Source organism: Cyanistes caeruleus, chromosome 15 (genome assembly GCF_971803275.1).
Source record: "Cyanistes caeruleus chromosome 15, bCyaCae1.hap1.1, whole genome shotgun sequence".
NCBI classification, from domain to species: domain Eukaryota; kingdom Metazoa; phylum Chordata; class Aves; order Passeriformes; family Paridae; genus Cyanistes; species Cyanistes caeruleus.
In genome coordinates this window covers 2,014,241-2,036,417 of record NC_141715.1, presented here as the reverse complement: position 1 = coordinate 2,036,417, position 22,177 = coordinate 2,014,241, and the positions used below count along the sequence as shown (strand labels likewise).

The 22,177-nt window shown below is 51.9% G+C and overlaps 2 protein-coding genes across 4 annotated transcripts in view; both read right to left on the bottom strand.

Moving 5' to 3' along the window:
- STK10 (serine/threonine kinase 10) overlaps positions 1–11,028 on the bottom strand; it is a 41,575-nt gene extending 30,547 nt beyond the window's left edge. The window contains exons 1-3 of one of the 3 annotated variants that reach the window (XM_086852131.1): positions 10,862–11,028; positions 10,552–10,816; positions 414–578 (exon numbers count right to left, since the gene is read on the bottom strand). In XM_086852131.1, the coding sequence (XP_086708257.1) occupies positions 414–578; positions 10,552–10,707 (321 nt within the window). In that variant the 5' untranslated portion in view covers positions 10,708–10,816; positions 10,862–11,028. Of the gene's footprint in view, positions 1–413; positions 579–10,551 lie in introns of all 3 variants that reach the window. The other 2 variants (XM_086852130.1, XM_023936286.2) reach the window with 2 other exon arrangements.
- A 4,986-nt stretch (positions 11,029–16,014) lies between these two features.
- The window catches only part of UBTD2 (ubiquitin domain containing 2), a 42,648-nt gene continuing 36,485 nt past the window's right edge, over positions 16,015–22,177 (bottom strand). The window contains exon 3 of the mRNA XM_086851550.1: positions 16,015–21,727. Coding sequence (XP_086707676.1) covers positions 21,330–21,727 — 398 coding nt within the window. The 3' untranslated portion in view covers positions 16,015–21,329. The remainder of the gene's footprint in view (positions 21,728–22,177) is intronic.

Below are 22,177 nucleotides of genomic sequence, written 5' to 3'. Positions count from 1 at the left end.
GCTCAGGTGCCTCTGAATTACAAGTGCTGAGCCACAAATCAGCCCCAAACCCAGAAAATCAGTTGGAAGAGTTACCCTTCCAGCTGGTGTTTTAAAAGAGGGGCTTTAAAAGAGAGAGGAACTTGTTGGTGATGCTTTTTCTACCCTTACAAACCCTTAATGGCAGAAAAAACACAACTCCAACTTCTCTGTGACGATGGCTTGGCCTTCCCTTGGGTTTTTACAAGCAGCTTTAGTTAGAAGAGAGTTTGGTGATAAAAATGACAGCAGGGAAAATCCAGTCCCTGAGCACAAAGTGAGCAGGGCACAGTTCACGACTCATTTCTGATCTTCAGGAAGCTCCAGAGGTTTTGCTCCACCACGAGCAGCCCTTTCCTCTGGGCAGAGCGAGAACGTCCCAGCCCCAGCCTTACCCAGAGTTTGCCATCCCAGTAGAAGGCTCCCAGCAGTTTGACAATGTGGGGGTGGTCACAGGTGGCCAGGATCTCAATCTCCACCATGTAATCCTCCAGCTCATCCTCGCTCTTGGTCTCGATGACCTTGGCAGCTGCCAAAGCGCCCGTCTCCTTGTTCTTGGCCTGGAAGGGAGGAACAGGGTGAGTCCAGAGAAAGTGAGGAACACAGAATTCCTGCTGCTCCAATTCCTGCTCAGCATGGCTGGCCCCAGCCATCACACCAGAGGGGAAACTTGCAGAGTTTCTGCTTCCTAAAGCTGCCCACAGCCTCGCAGGGTGCCTGGATCCTCCCTCCAGGCTCCAAAGCCCAAACCACTTCCCACCACAGGCAGATGGAAACTTTTAGGAAAGGAGATGTAGCCTGTTGTTTGTAGCATGGGGGAAACAAAAAAGGAAGCAAGGAAACCTAAAAGTGTAGAAGCTGTCTGATGATATCACAGGTGAATTCCTAGAAATCCTGAGTATGCAGATAATCCAACCAAGAGCTATCTGAGAGTGCAGCCAGGTGGGGATGGGGCTCTGCTCCCAGGGAACAGGGACAGGAGGAGAGGGAACGGCCTCAGGCTGGGCCAGGGGAGGCTCAGGGTGGACAGCAGCAGGAATTTCCCCATGGAAAGGGAGCTCAGGCACTGGAAGTGCCCAGGGAGGGTTGGATCCCCATCCCTGGAGGTGGCACTCAGAGCTCTGGGCTGGGGATGGGGCACAGCTGGGACTGGATGATGTTGAAAACCTTCTACAACCTCAGTGATTCCATGACTTTGTAAAACTCAGAGTCCAGCTGCACCAGGAGATGTGTCACATGTGGGAGAGGGCTGAGACAGGAGCTGCTGACTCAGGAGCATCCCAACATTCCCAGAAGTTCATTGAGTCAGCGGATCAAGGCACAGAATTCCCTCCAGCTCACCCACAGCTCCCCACTGACACAATTCCAGTTCCTCCCCCTTTTTCCTTCCATCTCCCCCAGCCCAGGCTGCCTCTCCCCCAGGGAAAACAATTCCCACTGTGGATGGAATTCCTGGAGGAGCCAGCCAAGCTCTGCTTGTGACCTTTCTTCCCACTCTCCAGTTTACATCTCTGTGTTTGGAAAACCTACGGGGGAACTTGCAGGAGGATTCATTCCTGCTGTAAACACCACAAGCCCCTCTGGACAGCTTCACACAGTTTGGGTGACGCTATAACCACGTGCCAAGAGACAGGCTGGGGAGGGGAGGAAGGAATATTGGGAAAATCCTACAGCAGAGAGAGGAAAACGAGGGATCTCTGCTGTGTTTTGAAGTCTTGCTGCATTCCAGGAGCTGGCAGGGATAGCCATGTCCTTACCACAGGGGACAAATCCATTTCCAGCTGGGCTCGCTGCCCAAAGGCAGGACAGCAGCTCCTGCTGGTTTCAGGAGAAATGAGGGGGTTTCTTTAGCTCAGCTTGGTTGGGCTCTCACCAAGTCACCACCAGATGCTCTCACACAGAGAGCAGGGCAGGGGGAGATGTGGAGGGAGCAGGGGGAAGAGCTCAGCCCTTCCAAACAGGAGCAAGAAGTGCCCCACTGTGTTTGCTCTGCACTTAGGGAGCTGGGAGAGCTCCAAGGAGGGGAAGTAAATATTGTGAGAAGAGGTGGGGCTTCCCCTGGAGCTTCGCTTCCCACCGGCAGGGCCCCTGCCAGCTCAGCCCCTGCAGGATGCTGGGGCCCAGCAGGCACCTGGAAGGACCCAGGAGCAGAGCAGGGAGCTGGGCTGGGGGTCAGGGTGTGCAAACCAGGCTGCAAATTGTGCTGGGGGAGTGACCCCAGCCCAGCCTGGCCTCGTTCAGTGCGTTCCTACATGCCCTGGGTGACCAGGCCAGTGACCAGAGCCAGCCTGGTGCCAGCTTTGCAGGTGGACAGAGCAGAGCTACCTCTGCATTTCTCCCCTGTGCTGAGCTGTCCTGAACAACACCCACCCTTCCCCATTGCCTTGTCCCTGAGCTCCAAAGGGAGCACTTCCCTCCTTCCATATCCCCCAGATGGCAAGGGGAGGTCACAGCTTGGGCACCCTGGAGGAAATGAGAGCAGCATCTCCAAGGGAAAATCAGCTCAAGGACATCAGCAGCTCCTGATGCAGCAGCACTGCAGAGCCAGGCAGGGCTGGCCCAGGGACAGTGTGAGCATGAGCCTGTGGAAATGTCATTGCTTCCCACAGGGGACCAAACTGACCCTTAGGATGGCAGCAGAAGCTGAAGTAGGAAGGAGACCTGAGATCATGGAGTGAGCAGGAGGTTTTGGAAGATTATCTCCCCTGTAGTGCAGAGAAGACACGGGTTACCCCACACAGCAGCTTTGAGACACTGGTACAGGCCAGGCAGTCCATCCCTTCCTGAGGTGTCCATGGCCCTCCTGAGCCCAAATTCCAGCTGTCCTGCTCCTACCACACAAGGCAGAAGGAGATGCACGGTGCCTGGCATGGGCAATCCTGAACTGAGCCCAGCAAATCACCCTGGGCACCATGAAAGCTTTGAAATTCCAAGGATCTTCTGCCCCTTTCTCCACATCTGCTCGTCCCCCAGCCCTGACAGAAGGCTACAGCCACATCCCAGCAGCCTCCCAGACTGTGAGATCCCAAATAAAACTGCTGGATGCCACTTCCATCTTTTAGCTCCTCCACTCCTGGACATTTCGATCCCACAGATAATTTGTCCTTGGGGTGCTAATTAGCACCAAAAAAAAAGAATTAAAGAATTTGAGCAGACAGCTGCCAGCATGGTGCTCAGGAGGTGCTGCTGAACTCCAGGGGGGTTCATTACAGTCATTTAAACCCCCAAAATCCCCTCGTGGCCAGCAGCAGCCCCTGAGCAAGTCAGTGGTGACAGGTCGGTGCAGGATCAGGGCTGGAATGTGCATTCCACAAGTGTCACATCAAAGTTACTCAGTAAACCACTTCCAGAGAGCCGTGCCAGGAGCCAGGGAGGAAACAGTGCAAAGGATCTTCCTGGAGAACTCTGGAGCAAAGTGGGTGCTGGCCCTGCAATCACCACACACCCAGGAATCCCAGGAAACAGGGGATGACTGGGATTGCTCCTAGAAGGCAGGGAGGGAAAGCTCAGCTGGTGGATTTGAGGGGTGAGAGGTCCCTGCTCAGGTGACAGGAGTGGCTGTTTGGCCTTTGCCTGTGAGTCACCCCGCAGCTATTGTGAAATCCCCAGTGTGACAAACACAGGAACTATTTTGAGCCCTGAAAGAACACACTGCCGGAAGGTTGGATGGTTCAGGACGGCCAGTTTCTAGGTGAGGCAGAGGAAAGCCCTGCCTGACCTCTCAGTGCCACAGAAAGGAGAACCGAGAGCTCCCCGGTTGCTCCATCTCCATCTCACCCAGTATCTCCCCGAGCCACGGGATCATCCTTCCCAGGCTATCGTGCCACCATATTTTTGGTGTGAGCTCTCTGTCCCCTCCTTGCCAGCCTTGTCCCCGTGCCAGGAGAGCTTCAGATATCACCAAGAGAGAGCCCCAAAAGGGCCTGGAGGTCGCAGGGATGCTGCATTTGGGGGGTGATAGCTGGGCCTGCCCCGCTCCTGCTCCCTCACGTGTTTCCCAGGGATTACAGAATGATTAATTGCCTCCTGATGAACCTGGCCTGAGCTCTCTGCACCAATAAACAAACACAGAATGGCCACACAGTCAGTGCTCGTGGTGGTGTCACATAATCCACGGGAGCTGGAATGGAGACACCTCCCCCGTGGGGACAGGCTGAGAAAGTTGGGGCTGTTTCCAACCTGGAGAACCAAACTTTGGGGTGACCTCATTGTGGCCTTCCAGTGCCTGAAGGGCTACCAACAACTGGAGAGGGGCTGTTCCTCAGGAATGGGAGTGACAGGACAAGGGGGAATGGCTTCACTCTGACAGAGCAGGGTTAGATGGGATTTTGGGAAGGAATTGTTCCCTGTCAGGGTGGGCAGGCCCTGGCACAGGTGCCCAGAGCAGCTGGGGTTGCCCCTGGATCCCTGGAAGTGCCCAAGGCCAGGCTGGACAGGGCTTGGAGCAGCCTGGGACAGTGGGAGGTGTCCCTGCCATGGCAGGGGTGGGATGAGGTGACCTTCAAGGTCCCTTCCACCCCAAACCACCCCATGATTTCCAAGCCTAACAGACCCCCTAGAACCACTTCAGTTTGTCACCATAAATTAATCCCACTTGGGGCTTCAAACAAAGAGGATTAATGGATGAAATCCACATAGGAAATCCATTTGTTTGAAACACTGGACTGGGGCCCTGGTGCCACCAGGCAGAGCAGTTGGTGACATGTGGGGAGGGGACAGCAGCACAGCCCTGGTCCCACAGGCCCCCACCCAGAGCAGTGCTGCTCTGGCAGCTGGGGCAGCATTTCAGCAAGAGGGAAGGGGAAGTGGCTTGTGAAACACCCCAAAAACCGTTAAAAAAAAACAAAAAACAAACTTTAAAAAAGCAGAAATGCCTTCCTTTGGTTTTATGAGCAAAGGGCAGAGAGAGCAGCCACATCAGAGAGCTCAGCTACAGTCTCGTTCTCTGGGTATAAGAGAAAAACAAAAAATAATAAATTAAATTAATAAAAGAATAAATGATATATTAAAATATATGTAAAGTATATATAAAAATGAAATAATAATAAAATAATAAATAATAATAAAAAAATTAAAATTTTAAAAACCAAAAGTGGCCAAAGCATAGCACAAACACCTCTCCTGGCCTTGAAAGCTCAGCAGTGGCCCAGCAAAGGGAGGCAGAGATGAGAAGCCCACAGAGCAGCCACAGCTCCACGTGATGTTCCAGACCTTGCACCCAAGGAGCTGCAGAGGCACAGAGAGAGGCTTTGGGGCTGCTGTGCTGTGTTACAGCCACCCACAGAAACCAGCAGAGCTCCTGGGCCTGCCCTGAGCAACGTGCAAAGGAGCAGGCAGGGTTTGAGGAGAGGGAAGTTCCACATTCACCCAGCATCTCCAGAATTGAAAGCACCAAACTTCAAATCACAGGTCCCTGGAGGAGCACGGCGCTCCAAGTGAGCATTCCTGAGCTCTTCCTTCAGACAATGCCACAACACAGGAAAAATTAAATAAAAAAGAGGGGGGAAAAAGCCAGCCAGCCAGTTCTGAGTTTCCTAGCAACTTCCTGCAACAAATTTGGTCCACAGAGGGCTGTGGGAGCAGGGGCAGGATGGCTGCGACACCCAAGAGCCAAGGAATGGGTTTAGGCTGGCAGTGGCAGGGCTGGCTGGCTCGCAGCCCTCTCTCACTGGGATGAAAAGCATCGGCTCAGCAAGGCCCTGGCAGGGGAATAAAACACTCAGCTCTTGCCCATCTCCAGAGCCCAGGGCTGCCAGGGTGGCCCAGCACTGCTGGCACTTCCCGTGGCAGAAGGAATAAGGGGCAGGAGCAGCAGATCCAGGTGCTGAGGAGAGCCAAGAGCAGCTGGGCACAGCCTCCTTCTCTGCCTCCCCAAACACCACACCGATTCTGGCTGAGCAAATGAAGACAGCAGCCCTCGGGACAGGGGCACAGGGAGGTGAGGAGTGTCAGGAAGGGTTCTGCTGCCTTCAGAGCAGCCTGGGAGGTGGCACCGAGGTGATTTGCCCCAGCCAGGAGGCAGAAGTCAGAGAACGCAGCCCCAGCAGGAACAGAGGCACGGCTCTGCTCCGTGCCAGGGACACGCTGCCCCTTCCAGCCCATCCTGGGGGTGCCACATCCACACTCTGCTCTGGGAGGGAGCTGCCCCCTCCCTTTCCCATGGGAGCAGAGCGTGCCTTCGCTCCTCTGGCTGAATCTCTTTTCTCTCTGGACTGAGGCCAAGGCAGGCTGGCAGTGCCAGGGATGGGGACACAGCACAGCCCTGGGGACACCCAGCCACAGGGGCTTGGCCTGAGACTCCCGAGGAGAACCCCACACTTACAGTCAGCAGCACCCCACAGACAAGGGAAAAAGAACCTTTTCTCCAAGGAAACTGGATTCTCAGGAGAAAAAACATTTAAAAAACCATGAGATGCGGAGGGAGGAGTTTCTCTGAGCAGCAAGAATTGCCACGTGCTGCAGGGTGAAAGGCTGATCTGAGCTCCCACTGCCAGCAGCACTGCCACGATCTGGGCTGTGCCACTGAAGTCATTGTCAAAATATTTAGGCCATGGAGAGCTGTCCCTGTCCCCTGTCACACCGAGACAGCCACAGAGCACAGGACTGCGGCAGGGATGGAGCATCCCACGTTTCCATCGTTGAAAGTGAGAATCAAGTTTAAAGTTCAGCCAGGTTGAATGTTGTTAAACATTCCCATTCCTCTTTCCCAAGAGAAAAGATTTTATCAAAACCCTTCAGCTGTTCTAAAGGGCAAGACCATGATTTGATCCAACATTTTTTTTTGTGGCAAATCAGCTCCAACTTCTCCCGCTTTTGTTTCCTTTCCCTTTCCGAAGTTAACCCGGCAGATTAACATCTCTCCGTGACACCCTTTCCAGGAATTACAGGTTAAATTGTAGAATCACAGAATGATTTGGGCTGTGAGAGACCTTCAAGCTCATTTTTGAGCCATGGGCAGGGACACCTCCCACTATCCCAGGCTGCTCCAAGCCCCATCCAAGATGGATTTGGGCACTTCCAGGGATCCAGGGACAGCCCCAGCTTCTCTGGGAACCTGTGCCAGGGCCTGCCCACCCTCCCAGGGAACAATTCCTTCCCCAAATCCCATTCTAGCCCGCAGCATGCACAGCACCGATAGCAGCACAACACATCAGAGAACCCAAATTCGCCTTTTTTAAGCGCATCTTGGAGAAGAAAGGAGAGCAAGGGCACAAAGACAGCGCTGCTGACTCGCTGTGGCCCCGGGGCTCAGCGGGACGGAGCTGTCGGGAGGCGATTTGAAGGGAATAAAGCGAATAAAGCCCCTTTGGCAGGCTGTCCCCACCCTGCCGGGGGAGCCTTATCGGGGAGCCGGTGTCCCCATCAGCCGGCGCTGGGCAGGGCAGATAGCGCCGCACAAGAGCAGCAAAACAATTCCCCAGGAGAAAGGCAGCGAGGTCCCGGCCAGAGGAGCCCCTGCCAGCCCAGGAGCTCTCCTTGGCCACGGGAGTGCTCAGACATCCCTTCCCGAGGGCTCAATGTGGGGTTTTGTGGGGCTCAGGGGCTCCAGCACTGCTGGTTTCACCCTGAGCATCCTCCCCGAGAGCTCAGGGGTTGATTGTCCCCCCAGCTCTGAAGCGACAGCACAGCTCTGCTGGGTTTCTGAGCGGCATCTTAGGTGGGTTTTCCAGACAAAAATCACTCTGCTTTTCTCCTGAGGCAGCTCGGGAAGGCTCTGAGTGAGGAACTTTTCCAGAGCCCCAACCCTGTGTGGGCACCCACTGGATTAGAGATCATCATTTAATGAGCTTGGGACGAGGTGGTGACAAAGTTTGGTCACCCAGGGGCTGCCACCACGTCCTCACTGGACCTCTGGCCTTGCCAAAACCACAGCATTGACCGAGTAAGAACTAGAAAGAAATGATTCCTCCCCACCCCCTCCTCCTTCTCAGCTTCACTGCCCTCTGTTCCACTGGTTCCTCATGCAGATCCTCTTTTGCTGCAAAAGGAGTTTCTGTAGAACCAGGGGAATCCCAGGAGTTTCTGCTGGCCCCAGGATTTTTAGGTCTGCTGTGTACAATCCACAATTCCACTATAAATTTAATTCTCTTTAATTAATAAGTATTTAAATGAAGCCTGTCCTACTTTTGGAAACGCTGTGTGAAGCCAGTTCAGCTTTGCTCAGCCCGAGGACACAGCTCCAGATGGGATTCCACAGAGCAGGAATATCCCAAAATACCCGAGCCCTCCTTCCTCACCCTCGCAGCCAGCCTCACCAAACCCAACCCTACTGAACCCAGCCCATTTTCCCATCTTTCCACAGCTGAGTTTCTCCCAGGTCTGGCCAGGGTACAAACCCTGCAGCCAGAGGGGACACAGCACATGGCACACGGGGCAGGATGCAGGCACAGGATTCCGTCACCTCCGCCCGTGGAGCAGGGACGGAAAACGGGCAGGAACTTCCCTCAAACATCCTGAAAACCTCAGGGCTGTGCAAACAGCCAGCCTCGCTCCAAGCAATGCCTTTAGTGAGGAGATCAAATGGATTTGGGGTCAAGAGAATGATTCAAACTGTTCACTGAACTTTGGGAGCACAGGTGGATTATTCAGCTGCTTTCTTGGTGGCTTATTCTGAAATTTTTGGTGGCTTATTCTGAAATTTTTTGGTGGCTTATTCTGAAATTTTTTGGTGGGTTACTCCAAAATTCTCTGGCAGCTGAGCAGCACAAGAGGGCAAACCCCTTCTTTCACATCCCACCTTATGCTCATCCCCACCACAGATATAAAAATAAAAAAAAAACCAAAGGAAGACAATAAAGCAACCTTATTTGAAGGGAAGATGTGTCTCTGGTTGTTTGTTAACCTAAAATAAGGATTTATAGCACAGGACCCCCAAATAATTTGGGATTCTTAAATGAACCAACAAACTCTTGGATGAGAATTCAAAATCCAAGCGTGACCTTTTGCCAGATGGAATGGAGAACAGGTGGAGAAGAGATCAAAGCAATGGAGAAGTGAAATGTTGTTAAATACAATAAAATTTGATTTCTGGCACGATGTTAAACCTCACCCTGCCTAACAGGGTTAAAACTCCACAAAAGCAAAAAATTTGCCTGAATATTCAATTTCCAGAAGGAGTGAACTTCTGATTGTAAATTCATGGTGTCCACTGGGACATTTTTATTCTCATTTGGGTCAAAATGAGGATGAGAGGAGCTGAAGATGAGATGTTATTGCCTGACAGTAATAAACTTACTCTGACAATGGTTTTCCTGGTGTGAGGCTGGGGTTAATAACTGAGGCACTCAGATATGACAACAGATTAAAAACCAAACCAGCCACCTCCAAAGCAGCTTTATTATCCAAGTCACCTAATTTGGGTACATTATACATGTTTAAAATAAGAAAGCATTTTGATAATTAAGTTTTCCTTTATCTCAGAGGCCACTGAAGTTATTTTCCAGTGTTTACCTGGTTCCTGGCACTGCCTGAGAAACTTGAGCAAATAAAGGCAAGGAATCATCCAGGAGTGAGTGTTGCCACCACAAATGTGTTTCCAATGCATTTGGAGACAGAAGCAGAATGGCAGCAGAATTTCTACTGATGCTGCTCTCAGAGGGATAAATGGAGAAGCGATTTAAATATGATTTTTAGGAATTGTGGTTTATTAGAGGATAGGATCCTTCACTAAAAAGTTTCTCTTGATGGGTATTTAGCACCGAGTTTTTTAGAGTTTCTATCAAATAACGTGCTAGAGATGAGAAATAAACCCCAAATCCCTCCGTCCTGACCTGCAGCCACCTGCCTCCCTTCCTGGCCTGTTTATTTCTCTTTTTTTCCAAAGGCAGTGCTTTGGAATTCCAAAAAGATTCCAAACGATGCCATCAAACCCCAGCTGCCCCTGGCATTCCCAGCGCTATTCCAAACCCTGCCTGTCCCACAGGTGTGCCCAGGACCCTGCTCCTGCACCCCGAGCCCCCTGCTCGGGACATTTCAGAGCAGGGACAGCAGGGAGAGCAAAGTCCAGGCAATCTTTGATCCTTGAAACCCCCGTCCCTAAACCCCGAGGTTAAACATTCACAGCACTGGACTCGGCTCCTCTTGGCCCTCCGGGTTTCCTGCCGGCAACAACCGCGGGGGCACAAATCCCATGTCAGCCCCGGAGACTCAAAAAAACTTGGAGACAGCCCTGGAAGTGCCGACTTCCAAAAAAACCTCCTTCCATTCATTGCACCGGCGGGCTTGGCAGGGAGCGCTCGGGTCTCCTCACAAAAAGCATCGCTCTGAAAACGGGCGATTCAGGGCGACGAAAAAAACCAAACAAACAAAAAAAAAATAAAATAAAAAGAAAAGTAAAAAAACAGGCAATAAAAAAAAAAATAAAAAAAAAAAAGAAAAAGAAAAGAAAAAGAAGGAAGTTTTTCTCCCTCCTTTCCCCTTCGCGTTCCCGAGCCCAGCTCAGCCGCCGTGCCCGTCCCAGCTCCTCCCGGCTAACGGGATGCGGGGCCGGTGCCGGGGGTCGCGGGGGTCCCGGGGGTCGGAGCGAGCGCCCACCTTGTAGACTTTGCCGAAGGCTCCGTCTCCCAGCTCGCCCACCACCTCCCACACCTCGCCGGGGTCCAGGTCCCGGCGGACGTGCTCGTATTCCTTGGAGCGGCGCTTCTCGAAGGCGGAGAGGCGCAGGATGCGGCGGAAATTGGCGAAAGCCATCGCGGAGAGCGGCCCCGGGAGCTGCGGAGAGCGGCCCCGGGAGCTGCGGAGAGCGGCCCCGGGAGCTGCGGAGAGCGGCCCCGGGAGCTGCGGAGAGCGGCCCCGGGAGCTGCGGAGAGCGGCCCCGGGAGCTGCGGAGAGCGGCCCCGGGAGCTGCGGAGCCGCCGCCCGCTCCGGCCCCGGGAGTTCGGAGCCGCTGCGAGCCCGGGGAGCGGCGAGGCGGGACCGGCCCCGGGGCCGCCTCCAGCCGAGCACATGGAGCCGGAACCGCTCCACCTGCTGGGCTGGGCTGGGCTGGGCCGGGCTGGGCCGGGCTGGGCTGGGCTGACCGGGACCGGGCCATTGGCCGCCCGCATCCTCCGCCCGCACGGCCGGCACCGCCCCGCACGGCTCGGTTCGGTCTGGGTGCGGCTCAGACAGGGCACGGTCCGGGCACGGCACGGCTCAGACAGGGCACGGCCCGCCCAGACTGTCACGGCTCACCCCGGGCACGGTTCAGCCCGGCCACGGCACGGTTCAGGTTCTGGGTTCGGTCCGGCGCTGCCCAGCCGGGTCAAGGTCTGTCCTGACCGGCACGGCTCGGCCCGGTACGGTGTGTCCCGGTTCGGCCCGGCTCAGCCCGGTACGTTCTGCCCTGGTTCGGCCCGGCTCAGCCCGGTACGCTGTGCCCCGGTTCGGCCCGGTACGTTCTGTCCCGGTTCGGCCCGGTTCAGCCCGGGTGCGCATCCCCAGCCCCAGGCAAACGGAGCGAATCCCGGGGCAGGGATGGAGCGGGGCCGCATCCCCGGGGCCGTGCCCGGTCCCCGCACGGAAAAGCCGAGCCCGCCCGGTCCCCGCTGCCTCTCCCGGGAAAACGGGCGGGGAACGCGGGTTGCACATCCCAGCAGCGGCGACCCCGGGAAATCCGCGTTGGTTTGGGAGAAGCAGCCAGCCGGGAGCCGCTGGGAAATCCTCATCCTCCATCCCCTGGAGAGCGGAGCCGCCATCCCGTGTGGAATGGGGACATCTAGGGGACACCCCGGGCTGGCCCTGCGCACCCCGGGGATCCCCAAGCCCCAAAAATTTGATTATGGATAGTTTATTTTTATATGCTATTAGAAGGAATTGTGTTTGAATTTAATTGATTAGCAATTTACTGAAAATAATTGTTGAAAGTGACACCTTCAACAGAAAAACGTGGGGGTTTTCCAGGGTTTCTGGTTTGTTGGGAAAGTAATTTTTTTCCTCCAGTGGTGGGGTGGGAAGGAATTTGGGAGAAGAAGACGGGAAGAGAAGACAGGAGCACAGCAATGAGCACCTTCCCATTTTCTCTGGGCAGAAATCACACGTGGCTCTCTCATAAATCATCTTATTAATACTGTCGGTGAATTCTGAGCAGCATCTCGTGTCTGTTCCGGGCTGTTAATTGCCTGTGCAGCCTGACTGGGAGCACTGGACATTTCAAATGAAATAAATCCTGCTAATTATTGCTCTCAGCTTCGTGCAGGCAATGCCTGAGAGCTCCCTGCTGTCCTCAGGGGAACTTTTATTGCTTTCTCCGGGATGGGAGCGACCTGAATAAGGATCAGATTCTGCTCTTCCACCCACTGGGCTGGGATGCTATGGGGAGGGAGAGGGGTGGTAAAGCCAGGGTTAGCCCTAAAGCTCAGCTTTGATGTTGGGCATGACCTGCAGCTCTAATCCGGAGCTTAGAGCCCAGGATCAGCATTGGGGTGTCCCCCATGGAATTTGGGGAGGAAGGGGAGAAGCCAAGCATGGACATGGGAGGGATGGGAAAGGAACTCTCAGGGGAGAACCTGCAGCTGCTGGAGAGAGCCCAGAGGATGCTCAGAGGGATGGAGCAGCTCTGCTGGGAGGAAAGGCTGGCAGAGCTGGGGTTGGAGAGGAGAAGCTTTGGGGTGACACAATTGTGGCCTCACAGGGCCTGGAGGAGCTGCAGGAAAGATGGAGAGAGAATTTTACAAGGGAGGGAGTGACAGGACAGGAATGGCTTCCCACTGCCAGAAGGTAGATTTAGGCTGGATATTGGGAATAAATTCTTCCCTGGGAGGGTGGGCAGGCCCTGGCACAGGTGCCCAGAGCAGCTGTGGCTGCCCCTGGATCCCTGGCACTGCCCAAGGCCAGGCTGCAGCAGCCTGGGGCAGTGGGAGGTGTCCCTGCCATGGCAGGGGTGGAGAGAGATGAGCTTTAAGGTCCTTCCACCCCAAACCATCCCATGGCTCTCTGGCAGCAGCTTTGGAGCCTGGCTGGTGTCGGTCGCTCCCCCAGCACATCCCAGAGCCAGCAGCAGCAGAGCTGAGGCTCCATGGCAGGAAGCAGCAGGATTCTGGCATTTCCTGCGGCTGGGAGAGGCGGGAGGTCCCCTCTGTTGTGGGGATGTGAGCGCTGCTCCGTGCTCCATGTGCTCCTTCCAGGCAGGAAATCAGTGCTGAGGTTTGTTCCTGAACCTTTCCGCCCTGAACAGAGCATCTCCACCTGCTCCAGGGGCACGAGGAACTGAGGGACATCACCTCACTCCCTCCTCCTTTCTGCTCAGAGGAATGAGGGATTCATCCTTACAAACGAGCTGCTGGTAAATCAAACCAGCACTGAGAGATAAAAGAAATAATGGGAAGGATTCCACTGACTGATGAATGGAAGAAAATATATTTGCCTTTCCAAACAAACTGGAGGTTTGCTGATAAATTAAATTGGATATTGAAAGATGAAAGAGAAAATGGGGAAACACCATAAATTCCATAAGAATTAAAATTTAAGAGGGAGGGTTCTACATCAGAGGGGAATCTCAGGTGTCAGGCATTCTGGGGAGTCTGTGCCTCTCAAGTACCTCAGGCAGTGGGGAAAGAGAGAGGGACATGGCCGGGAAATTGGGATAAAAAGGAAATAAAAATTGGAGAGACCCCAGGGGAATGGGCCATGGCCTCTCCCTTTATTGGAATAAAGTTACAGGACTCCTCTGTCTCCTCTTTGGACATAAACCCCTGGTGTTTGTGGATTCATTTCCCTGACTCTGGGTTACTGTTTTTATGGATAATTCTCCTCTTTGAGCCACCAGAGTTTCCCCTTCAGTTGTTGTGGCTGCACCTCAGCCCTGCAGGGTGTGCAGCCCCTGGGTGGTTCAGCAGCGCAGGGAGCTCAGGAATCCCTGCCAGGATTCCCTGAAATGAGGTTTTCAGCCCCAACTTGTGTTGGTGCCGCCCTTCCAGGACTGCCTGGTTAAAAGGCCACTTCCAGCAGCTGGGAATGCTGTGCACTGCTCAGTCCAGATGTTGTCAATCACTGCAACATCTGCACCTCGTCTGGGAGGGCAGAGCAGCAGCCAGAGAGGGGCTCTGGGAGCTGGATCGTGCTCGGGATGAGCCCGAGGCAATCAGCTGGAATTGATTTCTCCTCAGTCAGGAAACTCTTCTGGAGAAGGGGATGAGAGCCTGGATTTGGGGCGTTTTTCTGGAATCACCCCTGCAGGGCAGGGCTACCCTGTACGGTGGGGTCTGCCTCCAATCCAAAATTAATCACTGAGCTGCAGGGAATCCGAAATGTTTGCAGCCTCCTGCTTGGACAAAAAGCAACAAAATAGAAAAAAAAGAGGAAGGGAGGGATCGTGGAGAGCTCCCAGCAGGAGAATCCTGTACCCAGGAGCAGCCTCACACCCCTGACCCGGCTCAGCTCCCAGCCAGCACCAGTTCACAAAGTGAATAAATCCCAGAGGTGCTGCCCAGCAATTCCCTGGAGGAGCAGGAATCGCTGCTCTTCGGCCTCGCAGCATCCCCAGGACTGATGGTGGTGTCACCTCCTCCAGACTGGGGCAAACTGGGGCAAACTGGGATGTCTCCAAGGCTGGGTCAGTGCCAGGGGCAGCTGCTGCCCCACATCCCCCTGAAATCCCTGCTGGAATGCTGAGGGACAGCCCCAGGAACCGCCCTGAGCTTCATTAACCAGCCCAGCTAATTAAGGCCACGTGGAGAGAAGGCAAGAGAGGAGGTTTTGTCTCTTCTGCTGAATTTTGGCTGCTCAGCCATGGATTTATTCCCCCTCTCACACAGCCCAGGACACCAAGCACTGCCCCTGGAGTTATCCCCAAGGAAGGAAGGAAGGAAGGAATAATTCAGTTGGAAAATTCCAGGCCTTGCACAGAATCTGGCCTTGGAGAAACCTGGGATAGTGGAAAATATCCCTGGAAAAAAATTTGGAGCAAGATGCTCCTTAAGGTCCCCTCCAAGCCAAAGCATCCTGTGGTTTTGTGGAACGGCTGCACACAGAGCTTTGCACCTTGTATTTTATGAGTATCCATTAAAAAGGGGAATATGGATAAATTTAAGACACTGTGTGTACACACTCACATAGAAAAGGAATAAAAATTACATATTTTTACATCTGTAAAGGGAAAATTTCCAGGAAAATCACACCCTTGTTTGTTTGTGACTCATATCCCAAATTCAGCAGTGAAATGACGCCGGGTTCTTATTTAAAAAATGGAAATATTTAGCTGCAGCTGACAAAGAATTATTCCTACTCCTCTGATACCTCTGGTAGTTAATCAAGACTATAAAAGTGCTGACCTGAATTAAGACAAAGTGTCAGGGAATGTAATTACAGGCCAATTACCCAGATCCATTATTTTTGTTCAGCGAGGAGCTGATCCCCAGAGCCAGGCACATCTCCAGGCCCTGCATTCTCCGTGGATTTCACACCTTGTCCACAAGATAAAACATTGTCACACACCCAAATCCACATTAAAATGTGTCCCTTAGGGATATCAGAGGTAATGGAGAAATTGCAGAATTCCAGCTCCCAGCCAAAAGCCCCACTGAAGAAAATTAAAGAGGAAAAAACCACTGAGTGTATTTCTTAACATGTAGCATCTCCAAGATTAATTTAATTTTGTAAATGAAAGGGGGAAAAAGCTTAATTTTTTTTTAGTTGTTTTAAATACAGGGAATTTGCACAGCGTTCCCACTGGGAATTCAGGGTGGTTTTCTCTCAGCAGTAAAAGATCTTCCCTATGATAATAAATAATTTATCAGTCTAGAGACAACCTGTGAGGCATTAATAAAGTACCAGATAAAAACCCATAAGGCAGTTTGGAATTTACCTGGTGTTCAAAGCAGGATAAAAATTGGAATTCTGGAATTCTTCCCTCACCAGGGAGGGGGAAAAAATATTAAAAATCCTGTTTGACACAAATATTTGATGCTAAATGTGTTCCTAAGAGGGGAAACAGCCCCATCCTGGGGGACAATCCCAAACCCAGCAGCAGATCCCAAGGAACAGGAAATCCAATCCCACAGCACAAACACACAGCCAGAGTTTTACCATAAAAATGAAGGTATTTATTCAAGAAGTACAAATTTGATGGTACCAGCCATCTTTGAAAGCCATTCCCATGAGGCAGAGAGGACACAGAGCCGAGTCCTTTGCTCAGAGCACACGGAAGCAAAAGTGTCACCGAGTGTCACCGAGTGCCACCGAGTGCCACCACCGCAGTCCTGGCCAGCATTGCTCAAAATCCACCTCTTTTGAAACATTCCCTGGACTTGAGAGGCACAAATAAGGGTTTTAAGCCAAGACCAGTTTGTTGTTTTAATAAAGCCACCAGCTCCAATTTCTTTTGTTTTCCATTGCCTTAAATTGTCTCCAGCCTTTGGAGCGGATTCCGATTTCCTAACGGAAACAAACAAAACAAAACAAAACAAAAGGGGGGGTCTGGGAATGAGCAGGATTTTTCTGGAGCTCAAGATGAACGGAAGGTTTTAAGGCAGGAGTCAGGATTTGAAGTTGTCTCTTTGCCTCGTGGCTCTGAGTGGGCTTCACGTGGGGAATGCACAAATCCCGAGCTCGGAGGGTCGGGACAAATTCTCCACGGAAAATCCAGCAGACAACGTTGGTTGAAAGTCTCAAAGTCCACTTGAAGAAGCCTTTTGGTTAAAATATCTCATTTTCCAGCTGCCTGTCTGCTGGAGGCTCAGTGAAGTGTCTCCCTTGGGAAGGAGAGCTCCGACTCCATCCCTACGGATGGATGATGGAATTCGAGAGAGGAGAGGAGGCACCTGCAGGACACAGCAATCCCAAACAATTCCTGGGAAGGGAAATCTTGGAGCAGATTTGTGTATCCAAACCACCACAAAGTGTTTGTGGCTGCAGAGGGAAGAGCAGGACATTCAGCATTTGGGGAGGAAACACGAACGCGGATGCCGGGAATTCCAACTCCGAGGCTTCCCAGGGAATCTGCGAGGCAGCCACGACATCCAGGGGGTTTGGAGCAGGATCTGCTGCTTTCCAAGGAAGCTGCAGCATGGACAAAGCTCATCCCCACAGCCAAGGCAGGGTTTTTTTTTTAAAACACTTTTCTCAAACACCTCTAATCCCGCTCCAGAAGAGTCCAAACTGTCCCAGAGCTTCCAGCCACAATCCAGGAGGGGTTTGATTACAGGGAAGGGCAAAGGCAAAAAACAAACAAACAAAAAAAAAAGCCCCTTTTTCTAATAGAGACTACTTTCATTTCAAAGTAACAGGATCTGAGCAGCACAGGGGAAAAAGCCAAAAAAATTCCTTTTTTTGTTGTTTTTTTTTTTTTTATAATGTAAACATTCTCTGCATAAGGTGCAGGGTCTCGGGTGTCTGTACAGGAACACGGAAAAGTTTGGAAAAGAGAGCTCCAGAGCCAGAAATGCAGCTGCCCCTTCCATTTCTGAAGCATCACAGACGTGGAGAAACATTCAGCATTCACTTTGTCAACACCTACACAGCAAAAATGCTTCCAGAACCCCAAGGCTAAAAGCGTCCCACCATTGTAACAAAGAGTATTCTTGTATTTTTAATACTTCCAACAAAAAGATTTTACATTATTTACTAGCAATGGATATATATGCAGAAGCACATCACACTACAGCAATATTTTATCAAGTTATCATTGACCTTCACCAAACATTATGCACAGATGCTCCAAAGATTCCCTCTTTCCTCTCCTCCCCAAACTTTCTGTGGAAGGCAAAGAAAAGCTGGGCTTGGTTTGGTTGCTCCTGGGCTGAGGTTTTTTTTGGTGTTGTTACACCCCAAATTTAAGGTGTCTATGAAAAACCCAACTTAGCACACCACCAATTCATTTTCCAAAATATTCCCCAGCTCCAGAGGAGCAAAGGCTTTCAGAAAATGGATCCCAAGCTGTGTTTTGTGCAGAGGACCCCAAAAACTGCCAGGCACCAAGGCAGGCAGGGACATTTGGGGGGCTCTGAGGGAGCAGCTGGCACTGGGGTGGGGAAGAAGACCCTGAGCATCACTCTGCAGTGCCCCAAACGGACCTGCAGCACACCTGGGGCTTTTTTGGGCACCTGGCTCAGGTGTTTGTGCCTCTCTGCCCTTCAAGCTGTTCAGGAGTGTGACTTTCATCAGGTCGGGCAGGAGTGACGAGAAAGAGTAGAAAAATCTGAGCTGTGTCAGAGCTGTCACTGACAGGGTTAAAAAAGGTTCTCCTGGCATCAGCTCCCAGCCAGAGCTGAGCAGGAATGGCACAGAGGGCTGAGGTGGGGGAATTTAAAAAGCCCAAATTGATTCCTCCTCACTTGAGTCGTGTGCGTTAAAATTCTGTTCCCATCGTTTATACCCCAGGTATAAACCTATAACCCCCCTGATGGTGGGGACAGCACCCCAAGGGCCAAAACCCAGCCAGGACATGCTGCCAGCACCCTCCTGCTGCAATCCAGGGGTTCTCCATCCTCTCCTGGGGCTCTCCATCCCCTCCTGGGGCTCTCCATCCCCTCCTGGGGTTCTCCATCCTCTCCAGAGCAGCCACCAGGCCCCACAGGACAGCCCCTGGTTTGTGCCATATCCTGCACTCAAATAAATTTCCCTCCCTCAAGGGACACCCCCTGAGCCACCCCACACTCCCAGGCTTCTCCCCCACACTGGAAAATGCACCAAACCCCAACTTTTAGGGCAAACTCAATCATTTGAGACACAAATGTTCTCTGTTATGTCACAATTTCCAGTTCTATACGTGGCCCTGTCAGCCATGTGCTTTTACAGCCTTGTACTGATATTTTTAACAGATTATTTTGAAATGTAAAGTTCTTTCCTAATAGAAATCTTGTAAAATTGTGTTTCTTGCAGAGTATGTGCTCAGTACTGCTGTCACTTTATACAGAGAGGGTCAAAGTCTTCACTGTCACCTCTAAAAGCATTTTACCATTGAATTCTTTCAGGTTTTGATATGTGATTAAGGAGGGGGAGGCTGTTAAAGAGAATTTTCATGAACAAAGTCTCTGTTCTACTCAGAACCCACTCACAACATGGCCTTCAGAGCATCACCTTTTCTCCCTGCCATAAAAGCAATTAATATAAAACATGATCATCTGGAACAGTGTCAGAAAACTGAGCCTTTTCCAGCTCAGAGGGAAAGAAGGAGCAAATCCCAGCCCCTACATCTCAAAACCAGCACCTGGTGACAAATTGCCTGAATGAAAATAGAAAAAATAATAAAAGAAAAAAAAAGGATCCTACAAAAATAATAATAATAATAATAATAATAAAAAAAGTGTTTTAGTGTTCACAGCTCCAGGTTTGCTCCTCCTTAATCCATCAGAATTTTCCCCCTTTCCAGGAGGGGCTGCAGGGAAAGGACACCATAAAGAGGATTTATCCAGACATATCAATTATGCTTTATAAGACAAGTAGTGTCCTCCTGGCATGAACCCATCCTTTGCCCAGAGAAAACCCAAGAGAGATTTTTGACTTGTTTATGTAGCAAATATTTCCCCCTCCCCTGGAATGCAAAAAGATTTGGCTGCAAAAAACCTCAAGTACAGTAAATCAAATTTGCATTTTAAAAAAAAACCCTCCACGATAGAAAACTTGTTCTAGGTTAGTATTGATCAGCTCACTTTCACCTTTTAAAAATAAAGGAAAAAAGGAGAAAAAAGGAAAGCAAAGCAAGTCACTTTGGTGATTATGAGAACAGGGATTTTCCTTTCTACAGCTGTGCCACTGCATTTCAGGCATCCTGTACCAAGAGGGGCCAGTGGAGCTGTCAAACTCCCAGGTTTGGTACAAAATGAGGACCAAAAAAAAGCTGTAGTTGGGTGGGGTGGGGTGGGGAATGCAAACAGAACGTGGCTCTGTTTCCCAACCATCAATGAAATTCTGCTTCCACCTGCTGGATGTCCCTGACCATCCTGACTCTGGTGCAAACTCAGGGTTTCTGAGTGCCAAATTTGGTTTCTGTGGAATGACTTGAAGGAGCAGAAGTTTAAAATTGTCACAGGAATCCCCAGGTTTCACTTAGTTCACAGAGGGAGGACAGAAACCAGGGGGGAAAAAAATATAAAAAATCTGCTATTCCCCATATTAAGAGCACATTTAACTTTGGAAGAAGTGATTTCAATGATGGCTGAAACCCCAAACAAACAGAAATGATGATTAAAAGAGCAGGGCCTCGACCTCCACCAAAGGCAGGGGAGCAGAGCAGCCACAGTGACACAGAGCAGCTCCAGCTGGGGGAACAAACTGCATCCCCCAGCCCCAAAAAAGGTCAGTGAGACTACAAAAGGATTTGTCATGTGCTGAAAGGGCCCCTGTTACATTCTGAAGGGAAAGCAGTGGCTGGGGGAGCCCAGGGCCAGGCTCTGTGCAGGTGAGGACAGCTCCAGCTGTCCTGGGGAGTCACCACAGCTCCCAGTGACACCCCAAAGGCTGCCAGCATCCTCACCTGCTGCAGGCTCTGAGCCCTGCAGGGGAGCTGCAATGCACCTGCAGGGGAGCTGCAATGCTCTGAGCCCTGCAGGGGAGCTGCAATGCACCTGCAGGGGAGCTGCAATGCTCTGAGCCCTGCAGGGGAGCACAGGGAGCTGCAGCCCACGGCTCCTGGCAGGAATTCAGTCCCTTTGGGATGCTGTGGGACAGGGGGGCTGCTCCTCATGGCTCACCTGGGCTCAGCCTCTCCGTGATCCGAGGGACAGGAGCTCAGCAGCCCCACGGGGCAGGAACTGAGGCTGAGTCAGGGCTGGAGCAGGAAATTACAGTACAGAGCAGACAGGGCTGAGTTATTGCCTGAGCCATCGGTGGCACAGGGCTGCACTGCCACCTTGGAATGTACAATTGCTCGCTCTGAGCATCACCAGGAGCTGCCAGAGAGCAAAGCCCAGCCCAGCTCCACTGCTCAGGGCTGGCTGTGCCTCGTCAGAGCCGGAGGGATCCCCGTGACCGGCTCCTTCCTGCAGGAACTGTGTGTGCTGCTGATACACAACTGGAGATTTGATTCGGTTCAAAGTTGGTTTTTTTAGATAAAAGTGCTCTCTGTTGCTCTGGCCTCAGGGATCAGGACACCACTGACGGTTTCAGGATCATTAGATGTCTGTATTAAGTGAACAATCTCTTCCCTCCCTCTTTTCCCTTCCCTTTGCCCTTGCCCTGCTGCTCTTGCTGTCGTGTTCAATACGAGATCAGGCAAACCCCAGAGGCCAGGTTACATTTTTACGTTTTTGCAGATCTCCATCACAGATGGAATTTTTTGCTGGTCATTCCTTGCAACCCATCCACGAGCAGGACAACCCCAAAGAGAAGAGAGGGCACTGAAAACAAAACCCCACAACAGAGACGCAGGAGAGAAGAACCACCAGAACGAGCAGAAATCAGTTTTCCACCGGGGTGGGATTTGCTAAGGGCTGGCTCACGATGACTTGCACCACGTAGTCCTTTGGGATTTTCAGCTCCTCCAGTTTCATTTTATCTGCCAGGGGCCTCCCAGAGAAGAACCAGCGCTGGCTGCCCGGCTCCACTCCCTCCACGGCGTGCAGCCGCCGCTTCATGTGGTACACGGTGTCCATGCTGCGCACCAGCAGCTTCAGGTCTTTGCCCGTGGACAGGCGCAGGCGCAGCTGGCACTCGTGCCCGGAGTTGGGAGGGGGGTCAGGAATATCCAGAGTCTCCAGGTCACCCTTCTCCTCGATCATGTTGATGGGTGGGGCAAGGCAGTAGACGGGGAGCTGGTAGCGGTTGCCCAGTTCATCGTAACACTCCGTAAGAGCACCTTGAGGAGAGAAGAGGAGGAGAGTGAGTGGGAATTCCTGGCATGTTTTCATGCTTCACTCTGGGAAGTTTTGCCCTGCTGTTCAACCAGCCAAGAGGTGAGGTTGGAATTCAGGCTCTAAAGGAGTGGATTAAAAAAGAAAATAATAAAAAATCATCAATGCCTCTCCTTTGTATACAGAAACTTGGGGATTAAAATCCAAATTAAAATTAAGACTGGGGATAAGAATCTTGAGATAAAAGCACCCCCTAAAAGCCAAACAACGCTTCCCTCCAGAGAAAAAAGCAGGGAGGAGGGATGAGGATGTGCTGCCACGTGTCCTTTCAAGGACCAAGGCTCAGGACACACAGGCACCCAGCAAACACCACCTGCACCAACCCCACCACGCTGCCCCCGAGCTCTGAGAGTGCAGGAGAGCTCCGTGAAAGGAGCATTTTGTAACTTCTCAAA